The following is a 10,629-nucleotide window of genomic DNA, read 5'->3' as shown; positions in this document are numbered from 1 at the left end:
TGTGGACTTCAGTTCCCAGGGGACCTTTCGGAGCAGCGGCCCTGACAGGTTATAGGAAATACACGTATTCCCTCCCAGGCCACCTGGTTCCCCAGGTACAACCTGTCCCAGTCCCCGCCCTTCCCTCCGGCAAGCCCTGCCGCTGGACCCTAGAGACGGAAACAACTACGCTTGCGCCATGGAAAAGACCCCTGCATGGGAACCTGAGGCGAGCGGCTCTACCACGGGGTGGCCAGCACCCCGGGAGCCCAGGGCAGGTGGGGGAGCTGGGAAGTTCGAGTCGAACCCCTGGGGCTGGTGGAAGTTCCCAGGGAGGTGGAGAATGAAAGGCTGGATGCCAGGGTCCAGAGAGCAAATGGGGGAAGGGTTTCGATGATTGGGTTTCTAGGAGAGAAGGGAACCGGAGGCTGGGATTCCTGGGTCATGGAGAGGGGTCTGAGACCTTGACTGGAGTCCAGGGGGTGGGAGGTGGGGGGTGGAAATGGGAAATCTGAGGAGTGGGAGGGGCCGTGGTAGCAAAAGTCCGCATAAGAGGGAACAGGAAATTGAGTAATGGACTCCTCAGCCCTGGGGTAGGAGGGGCCTGGAGGGTCCACCTTAGTGCTTAGGGAGGGACTTGGGGGCCTGGACCCCTGGGTCCTCCCAGTCCCTGTCCTTCCCAGGCCCATCACTGTCCTCAGTGCTCAGTGAGCTCCCCAGTGCAGCCACCCTTCGGTACCGAGGCCCTGGGGTGTTGCTTTCGGGGGCACTGGAAAATGAGGAGGATGATGGAGAAAGGAGCATCCAGGCCTTCGCGGAAGGCTTCCCAAAAGAGCTGCGGGACCCCCCTGCCTCCCGGGAGCTGCCCTGGCCCATGCAGGCCAGACGGACACACAGGTGAGGCCCACCTCCCACCTGCTGGGGTCTATGTGCGCCCCTCCCTGTCCTCCCTGCCGATCTGGGTCTCCTCTTCCCCATCAGTGTCTCTGCCTCTCTGACTCCAAGGAGTCTTTCGTGGTTCCTGACTCGCTTCTCCCTCCCAGGTTTGCATTCTCTTCCTCCAAGCCTCTCACTCTCTCTGAGTCTGAAATCTGTCATTTTTCCCTCTCTGCTTTGTGTCTTCCTCTGTCTTTGCCTCCTCCACTTCCGAACCTGACACTCCTCACTCCTTTCTTTCCTCTCTCCCTCAACATACATTGTAGGGTCCAGTGAAAAATGGAAACACTGGGTCTCTTGTTTAAATCATTATTACACATTTCAAGATCACAACAGCATGACACTCGAAGCCCGGGCAAGGCCTTTCCAAGAATGGGGCCCGTGTGGCTGCTCAGGTGGCCCTTGAAACTGACTCTTGTTTCTTTGTCATTCTGACACAATTCTAATGGGTGTGGGAGGGTTCCCCCCCCAAACATGCCATTAGGCAATTCTCCTGGTGTCCTACAATCTAACACAGTTCTGACATTATCTACCTGGAGACAGCATCAGAACCCATAGGTGAAAGGCTCAGTCCTACAAAACTGCCCCCAGTCACAAGTCCAGGTTGTCGCCTGAGCTTCTGACCCACCGACTATAGATTGGAGGTTCCCACAGCCCCCTTCTCAGGTTCAATTGCTAGAACAGGTCACAGATCACAGAGAAACAGTTTATTTACTAGATCATTGGTTATTGTAAAAGAATATAATTCAAACAGCAAAATGGAAGAGATTCATAGGGCCGGGTATGGGGAAGGGAACAAAAAAGCTTCCATGCCCTCTCAGAGGTCACCACTCTCCCCAAATCTCAACGTGTTCAACCAATCCACAAGCTCTCTGAATCTATTCTTTTGAGTTTTTATGGAAACTTCCTACATAGGCGTGATCAAGTAAGTCATTGGCATTGCTGACTGATTCAACCTTCCAGCCCCACTGTGGCGATGAGCAGTCCAAACTCCCAATCACCTGGTCGGTTCCACTGGCAGCCAGCCCCTACCCTTGGGTGCTTTCTAGCTGTCACTCATTAACATAACAAGACAGCTTAATTGTTCTCAGCACTTAGGAAATTCCTCGGGTTTTAGGAGCTGTGTGCCAAAAACGGGTTGAAGACCAAACATATCTTTCTCATTAGCAGTCAGGATATCACATCTTCCTTTCTTTTTTGTTTTTGTTTTTTTAATGTTTACTCTGATATTTGCCTACAGGTAAGTGCAGGGAAAATGATGTACAGATGCAAAGAGTATTCCTATAGTGCAGGCACATGAGAACCTCACCTAGAATGAGAGACACCACAGTACCCCAAAGCACCCTACAAGCCCCCCTCACAAGATTGTACACCATCACTTTCTTGCTCTTCAGAGCTGGGCCCTCTGGGTCTGCACACTTCAGAGCAGCGCTCACTTCGACCCTTGCTCTGGGACCCCAGTCAGTAGACCCTGCAGTCCTGCTGTTCCTCCTGGCTGCCTCTGCTTAGCATCATGTGTTTCTTTTCATCGCTCTAGAGAATCCCTGTCAAGAACTCACCGCAATGTACTGTCGGGTTACTTCTGCATCTGGGTGGTTTCCATCTGGGGCTGCTAGGCCCTTCATTTTCCGCCTGTTTCCTTCCAGGCAGAGCTACACCAGGGACCAAGTGGCCCAGGGCTCGGGGTCCAGAGCGGCACACCGGGCCCTGATGCTTCGGAGGTCCAAGGAGAAGATGTGGGAAGGCTTGCGCAGCTTGGAGCCCTGGGCATGGACGCTGAAGAGAATTGGGGGTGCGATGGGGCTGGGGGACGGCCGGACTCCCGGGTCTCAGGGAGGTGGGGTGGAGGGGTCGGTCCCGCCTCAGAAAGAAGCCCGACTCCTCTCTGCCACCCCCTGCAGGCCAGTTTGGAGCCGGCACCGAGTCCTACTTCTTGCTGCTGCGCTTCTTGCTGCTTCTCAACGTGCTGGCCTCCGTGCTAAAGGCCTGCATGACGCTGCTGCCCGCCTGGCTGGACGGAGCTCCCCCGGGTCCCCCTGGCCCTGACCCCTCCTCACTCTGCGGCTCCTACAACCCCCACCCCCAGGGCCTGATCACCTTCCCATCCCAGGTCTTCAACCTGCTCTCGGGGGAGGTGAGTGCCTGGACCTCCTCTGGGAGACCTCCTCCGAGCCGCAGTGATCGCACAGCTCTGTGAACCCGCCCCTGCCAGTCCCACGGTGACCCCTGCTCCTCCTTTCCATCCCCAGGGGTTTCTAGAATGGTCCCCTCTCTTCTACGGGTTCTACCCTCCACGCCCGCGCCTGGCAGTCTCCTACCTGTGCTCTACCTTCGCCATCGGTCTTCTGTCCCTGGTGCTCATCCTGCATCGGTCAGTGACACCCCTGCACACCCAGACCCTGGACCACTGGGGTAGAGGAGAGCAGTGCTGGTAGAAGTCCCTCCCCAGGAACCCTGAGTCTCACTCTGTGATCCCGTTTTCTCTGAGTTGAAGTCAATTTTTTAAATGCTTAAGTGCTCAGGGCCAAGGATAAAGATGGGAACTTTTACCTTCTTGTGGCTTAGAGTCTATTAGGGAAGGTATGTTATTCAACAAGCAAGCAAATTAATCACATCTTTTCTGGAAGGGAGATGCAAGATACCGAAAACAAATATCAGTTAGTCATTCATTTATGCAACAAATATTTATGGAGCAGCTACTATGTGCCAGCCATTGTTCTAGGCAGTTGGCAAAACACACAGTAGATCAAACAAACAAAAAGCCAGCAGATCATGTCCTGGCAGAGCTGACATTTTAGCGGGGAGACAAGAGATAAGCAGTAAGCCATAAATGAGTCAATTATGTGTTGCATTACAGGGCAAGGTTGTTGTAGCAATTCAGGTGGGAGATCATGGTGGCTTACTTGGACCAGGGGGGTGACAAGTAATCAATTTTGGATTTCTTTTTACATCGAACTTTCTCAGCTTTTTGAGATAATTGATATATAACATTGTATACGTTTTAATATACAGCCTGTTGATTTGATACATGTATGTATTGTAATATGATTACCTTACAGTTGATTTGACATACTTATATAGGATTCCTTCGTCATATCACATAATTACCCCCTATTTTTTATGGTGAGAACTTTTAAGATCTACTCTTTTAGCAAGTTGCAAGTGTGTAGTATGGTGTCATTAACTACAGTCACCACACTGGACATTATTCAGCTCATAACTGGAAGTTCGTCTCTTTGACCCACATCTCCCCATTTCTCCCACACATCCCCACAGCCCCTGGTGACAGTTTCTTTCCATGTCTTGGCTATTTTGAATAATGTGGCAATGACCTTGAGAGTGCAGATACCTCTTGGAGATAATGATTTCAGTCCCTTTCAGTAGATACCCAAAAGAGGAATTACTGGGTCATAGGGTAGTTCTAATTTTAATTTTTTGAGGAACTTCCATATTGTTTTCCATGGTGGTTGCACCAACTTACATTCCCACCAACAGTGCATGAGGGTTCCCTTTTCTCCACATCATCGCCAGCACTTGTTGTTTGTTGATTTATTGATCATGGCCATTCTGAGAAGTGTGAGATGGTGTTTCATTGTGGTTTTCATTTGTGAAACTGGTGAGTGATGTTGAACATCTTTTCATATACCTGTTGGTCATCTGTACATCTTTAGAAAATTCCTTTCAATTCCTTTAACCATTTTAAAATCAGGGTTTTTTTGTTTTGCTTTTGCTTTTCTTTTTTTGCTATTGAGTTGTATGTATTTTGGATATTAACCTCTTGTCAGGTATATGATTTACAAATATTTTCTCACATTTGGTGGACTGCTTTTTCATTTTGTTGATGTTTTCTTTTGCTGTCAGAAGCTTTTTAGTTTGATGTAGTCCCACTTATTAATTTTTGCTTTTGTTGCTTGTGCTCTTGGTGTCACATCCCCAAAAACTGTTGCTAAGACCAATTGCAAGGAGATGTCCCCCTATGTTTTCTTCTAGGAGTTTCATGGTTTGGGGTTTTATGCTTAAGTCTTTAATCCATTTTGAGTTGATATTTGTGAGTGGCATAAGATAGGGATCCAATTTCATTTTTCTGCATGTCATCATCCAGTTTTCCCAACACTGTTGAAGAGACTGTGCTTCCCCATTGAGTATGTGGGCTCCCTTGTCAAATATTAGTTAACTGTATATATTTTTATTTTTAAAAATAGCACACACATCCAGAAAAATGCACAAACCAAAGAGGAGAGCTTGGAATGTTCCCACTCATAACAAGAAATTGAACATGACCAGCCTCCAGAAGCTTCTTCAAGACTCTTTCAGCTATCACACTGCCCACACAATCTAGTAGGGGAGATAAACTGTGAGATAGACTTAAATCACTAAACAAGCAAATCAACCATTTCAGTTTGGGAGCAAAGCTATGTAGAAAACAAATGGAATGATATGTCCAGCTTTTTTTGATATAATCGATATATAACATTGTATAACTTTAAGGTGTACAATGTTCATTTGCTACACTTGCACATTCCATGTGAATACCTTACAGGTGAGTTGATACACTCACATAGGAGGCCTTCATGATACGATATAGCAGAGATCAGCATATTTTTTTTTGTCATAAAAAAGTAAAGAGCAGCCAGAAAATATTTGCATCTTTGTGGGCCATAGGGTCTCAGTTTCTACTCTCCACAGTGGCAGGGCAAAAGCATCTGTAGACAGTACGTATGCGATTGGGGATGGCTGTTCCAGTAAAATTTTATTTACAAAAAAACAGGACTTTGTCCTTGGGCTGTAGTTTGCCACCCCGTAAAATAGAGAATAAAATAGAGAATAGAAGGCTGGGGACCCTCATGAGGTGGAGGGGTCAGTAAAGAACTCTCTGAGGAGGTGACCTGTAGATGGAGACCAGGACGAAAAGGAGCCAGCCAGGTGGACAATTGAGACAGGGGTATTCCAGGAAGAAGTAACTGTTAGTGCAAAGGTCCTGTGGTGGAAAGAGCTTTGGGGTGATCTGAGTAATGAAAGGACAGGAGGAAGGGGAGGAGGGACAGAATCTGAGCTTTGAGAAGTAGGTAGGGCCAGATTAGGTGGGCCCTGGCTGTGTGATGGAGCCTCCATGTCAGGAACAGGGAGAAGCTGTGGAGCAGGTTTCAATAGGAAATCCCATCTGATCTGCACTGGCTCAAAAACAGAAAGGATTCCGAGGGGACAGGTGGAAGCATGGAGACCTGAGAGACGTCTATGGCCATCCACTGGAGAAGTGGTGGTGGAGGCTTGCACCAGGGCGAGGAAGGTGGAATGGGCTCCCTCTGCCCAGTTTGCTGTTTGTTTCCCTTTCGCTGGCTCTGTTCCCTGCCCCAGGTCTTTGCCCCTCTCTTCTTTGCCTCCCCTCCACTTCTCTGAGTCTGTCCTTCTCCCCTGCCAGAAAGGGAAGGTATCTGTCCCTCCCTTTCCCTCAGTCCTTGACCCCTCTTTCTAGGTCTTTTTCTCCTCACTGAGTCTTTTTCTCCCTTTCTCTGACTCTGTCCCCTTCGGGGCTGTCAGTCCCCCTCTACACCTCTGTCTCTCCCCAGGGTCTTTATCCTGGATCTGGGTCCCTGTTTACTAGGTCTCTGTCGGGTGTCTGATCTCAGGGTTTATCTCGGAATATCTCTTGGTCTTCGGCTCCAAGGATTGTATCGTGTCTCTGCCTCTGACTTTCTCCACCAGGTAGCAGTTCGCCAAATGCCCAAGGTCTCAGGATGTATTTTTCCTGTTTGCCTCCCAACCCCCACCCGCGCGTGGCCGCCCTGCCACATCCCGCCTCCCGCATCTCGCCTCTCTTAGCTCGGTGTCCGGACTGAAGCAGACATTGCTGGCTGAGTCCGGCGTCCTGACCAGCTACAGCCACTGGGTGTTCTCTGCCTGGGACTTTGGCCTCAGCGGGGATGTCCACGTGCGGCTGCGCCAACGCATTATCCTATACGAGTTGCAGGTGTGCTTAGGGTGCGGGACCCACAATCAGATAGGGGCCAGAGGGGGCGGGGATGAGACAGTGGGCGGGGCCTAGAATACGGGTGGGGCTTCAGAGGGGATACTAGGTATAGCTATCTTCTAAGGAGGTGGGCCTTGGGGAATGAGAGGAATGGGAGGAGGCTGCGGGGATGCCTGAGGTCAAAGGGTACAGGAAAAAGCTTGCGGCAGGAAAGGGGCGGGATCTAAAGCTCCTGGTTCGAAGTTGAGAAGGGCGTGGCCAGAAAGGGCTCGATAAAGTAGAACAACTCCTGCACCAGGCATGAGCGATGGGCAGGGCCTTGGGTGTGGCTTCTGGTGCTGGGCGGGGCCTGTAAAGGCGGGGCCCGGAGACCTAAATTGTCACCTGGAGGGCCCTGGAGGGACTGAGAGGATTACAGAAGTCCTCAGAGGAGTGTTTCTATATCAGTTCTAGCTGAACCAGGGCTCTGGGCCCCTGGCTGGGCCTGGGGGAATGGCACCCAAATGGACATCTCTCCTGGCCACAGGTGGAGCTGGAGGAAGCAGTGGTGCGGCGCCGAGCTGCGGTGCGGACCCTAGGCCAGCAAGCCAGGGTGTGGTCGGTGCGGGTGTTGCTCAACCTGCTGGTGGTCACGCTCCTGGGGGCAGCCTTCTACGGCGTCTACTGGGCTACAGAGTCCACTGTGGAGCTGCAGGTGTGGAGACGACTGAGGTCTAAGATTCCTGGGATCTTAGGAGGGATGGGTGGTTATGTTTGGCCTTCAGACTTCAGGGTGCTGAGGGAAGAAGAGGCTGGGGGAGGACATCAAGCTTGGCTTCTCCAAGACCCCAGAGCCTCTTCTATTGGTCCCTCTCCCTCCTAGGAGTGGCCCCCTGTCCAACAGATGCCTCTGTTAAAGCTCGGGGTGGATTACCTTCCGTCCATATTCATCTCAGTGGTCAACTTTGTGCTGCCACCCATGTTCAAGCTCATTGCCCCACTGGAGGGCTACACCAGGAGCCGCCAGATCGTATTAATCCTGCTCAGGTTCCAGCCTTTTGGGGTGGGCTGGAGATGATGGCGAGGCAGGTCGGTCGAGGGACGTTGGTTCTGGCAGATAAAACACGGAAATCCCGAAATATGGGATCCAATTAGGTCTGGATTCAAATTCCAACCCTCTCTGCCACTGAGCCTCAGTTCCTTCATTTGTGAGATGGGGAGACTCGTGAGTACGTTCTGCGCAGAGCGGCCTGGCACGCGCCAGGCACCTGGTGAGGGCTGATCCCCTTTCTCTCCCTTTCCAGGACCATGTTTCTCCGCCTGGCCTCTCTGTTGGTCCTGCTCCTCTCCCTCTGGAATCAAATCACCTGCGGGGGCAATAAGGAGGCTGGGGAGTGCAAAACCTGTGGCTACAACTACAAAGAACTTCCGGTGAGGAGGACAGCGGGCCAGGATTCCCGGGGCCTTGAAGGAAAGAAGGAGCCGGGTGGGTCCAGACTCCTGATCTGGGAGGAGAGAAGAGCATGGGGTGCTAAAGCACCCTCCCCTTGAGGACAGAGGTATGGATGTTTGAAAAACTGAAGACCCGCAGAGGAAGTATTGATCGAGTCTCATATACTTCTGATTTTGAGACTCGGATGCTTGGGCTTCGGGTGCCTGGGTCCTGAGGTCTTTCTGACTCCTGTTTTCCTTCCTTAGTGCTGGGAGACTCGGCTGGGGCAGGAGATGTACAGACTCCTGCTTTTTGATCTGCTGACTGGTGTGGCTGTTATGCTGCTCATCCAGTTCCCTCTGAAGTGAGAGCCCAGACCCCGCTGCGGCCCCGCCCCTTTCAGAGAGGGCCCCACCCAGCGTCCTGTTTCCTTCCCTTGACCCCGCCCTCTTTCTAGCCCTGCCTCTGCTACTTTGTTTCATTGCCCGATGTCTGCAAACCCCGCCCTTTCACGTGTTAAGTAGTTACTTCCCGTCGGGCACACCCCCTCCAGAACCTTGACAACTCCGCCCTTCCTCGGATATGCTCACTTCTGATTGGTAGGTGGGATGGTGGAGGCGGGGAACCCCCCCCACCCCGCTGACTTGGCATCCCCCGGCTCCTCAGACTGTTCTGTGGCTTCTGTCCCGGGACACTGCGTCGCGTGGTGGGGACCCAGGAATTCCAGGTGCCCGATGAGGTTCTGGGGCTCATCTACGCGCAGACGGTGGTCTGGGTGGGGAGCTTTTTCTGCCCTCTGCTGCCCTTACTCAACACAGCCAAGTTCCTACTGCTCTTCTATTTGAAGAAGGTAAGGGGTGGGGAGGAACATCGGTCTGGAGCTGGAGGTATTGGGGCCTGGGCTTCTGGGCGCTGGGGGACGAGGAGACTGAGGGGTGTGACTCGTGGGTCCTTGGGGAGGAGGATATTAAAAGTCTCGGATTACTGGATGCTGAAAGAGGAGGGGTCTGGAGGATAGACTCCTGGATATAGGAGGAGGGGCCTAGGGGATTCCATGTTTAGGTCTGAGAGAGGAGGGGACCGGGACTCTTGGGTCTGATGGTGGGAAAGGACTGGGACTCCTGGATCCTAAGAAGGGGGCCAGGACTCATGGATGGAGAAAAGAGTCTGGGGATCACTCTTGTGTCTCAGATTTCCTCCTTCCCCCGCCAGCTTGCCCTCTTCTCCGTCTGCTCTCCGGCCTCCCGCACCTTTCGGGCCTCCATGGCAAATTTCTTTTTCCCTCTGGTCCTTCTCCTCGGTCTGGCCATCTCCGCGGTTCCTGTGCTTTATAGCATCTTCCTGTAAGTGTGAGAGGCGCCTACCTCTCTGTCCCTCCCTCCACCCTCAACCAGCATTACGACTCTTGGCCATCCTTGAGCTCCTCCTGCCTCTGACTTCAGGATCCCACCTTCTAAGCTGTGTGGTCCATTCCGGGGACAGTCGTCCATCTGGGCCCAGATCCCTGAGTCTATTTCCAGCCTCCCTCAGACCATCCAGAACTTTATCTTTTTCCTGGGGACCCAGGCGTTTGCTGTGCCCCTTCTGCTGATCTCTAGGTGAGGGGGCCCTGCTACCTGTATCCGAGAGGAGGAGGCTGGGGACCTAAACTCTGGGGTCGGAAGAAAGGAGGGGTCTGGGGACGTGGACTCCCGGGTCTGAAGGAGGAGGGGGGAGTGTCCAGATCCCGGGTTTCTAGAGAGCCATACGAAGATATCCTAAGAGCGTTTGTACAGTGGCTTTTATTCCTGTCTCCTCTAGCATTCTGATGGTGTATACACTGACACTGGCTAACTCATATGGACGCCTCATTTCTGAGCTCAAACAGCAGATAGAGATGGTGAGCCAGGCCGGATCCCTGGGAAGGGGTCTTGGGGAATATGGAAAGGGACATGTCTGTCTCACTGCCTCTCTCTACCCTTTACCACAGGAGGCGCAGAATAAAGTCTTCCTAGCACAGCGCGCTGTGGCGCTAAGCTCCGCCAACAGGGCTCTTTGACCTTCTCAGTCTGGCTCAGACTCTCACTTTCAGATCCAGACCTGCCTAGACCACGTCATCTGTGAAATGAGAGAACTGGAGAAGAATGTACTTCCTTCCAGCCTTGGGTTTCTGAGATTTCCAGGGCTCTGAACACCCTGACTGTAATGAACCTTATTCTTGTATCAATAAACACAGCAGAGACTACTGTGCGCTCTTTGAAACTTGCGTCCCGATGCCGGAGGCAAGGCTTCTGCGGGATACAGGTCAATGAAACGTATTGGCTTTGTGAGGGCCTGACAGGGATTCCAGCCAATC

At 52.0% G+C, this 10,629-nt stretch overlaps 1 protein-coding gene across 1 annotated transcript; it reads left to right on the top strand.

Moving 5' to 3' along the window:
* The first annotated feature begins 27 nt into the window (after positions 1–27).
* TMC4 (transmembrane channel like 4) lies at positions 28–10,519 on the top strand. Its single transcript, XM_011385646.2, has 15 exons — positions 28–257; positions 663–876; positions 2,562–2,707; positions 2,817–3,049; positions 3,165–3,286; positions 6,736–6,883; positions 7,410–7,577; positions 7,746–7,909; positions 8,167–8,293; positions 8,561–8,658; positions 8,961–9,144; positions 9,507–9,637; positions 9,737–9,892; positions 10,095–10,173; positions 10,264–10,519. Exons 1-15 carry the CDS (start codon positions 179–181, stop codon positions 10,330–10,332), a joined length of 2,118 nt encoding a protein of 705 aa, XP_011383948.1. The 5' UTR covers positions 28–178; the 3' UTR covers positions 10,333–10,519.
* The last annotated feature ends 110 nt before the right edge of the window (positions 10,520–10,629 follow it).

The sequence above is a fragment of the Pteropus vampyrus genome, unplaced genomic scaffold (assembly GCF_000151845.1).
Source record: "Pteropus vampyrus isolate Shadow unplaced genomic scaffold, Pvam_2.0 Scaffold745, whole genome shotgun sequence".
Classification (NCBI taxonomy): Eukaryota; Metazoa; Chordata; class Mammalia; order Chiroptera; family Pteropodidae; genus Pteropus; species Pteropus vampyrus.
Note: the sequence above shows the minus strand (reverse complement) of the source record. Positions and strands in the feature narration are given on the sequence as shown.

Coding starts and splice junctions, on each gene's coding strand:
- TMC4 (XM_011385646.2), top strand. CDS start 179: ATGGAAAAGACCCCTGCATGGGAACCTGAGGCGAGCGGCTCTACCACG. Junction 2,708..2,816: donor GACGCTGAAGAGAATTGGGG/GTGCGATGGGGC, acceptor CACCCCCTGCAG/GCCAGTTTGGAGCCGGCACC. Junction 6,884..7,409: donor TTATCCTATACGAGTTGCAG/GTGTGCTTAGGG, acceptor TCCTGGCCACAG/GTGGAGCTGGAGGAAGCAGT.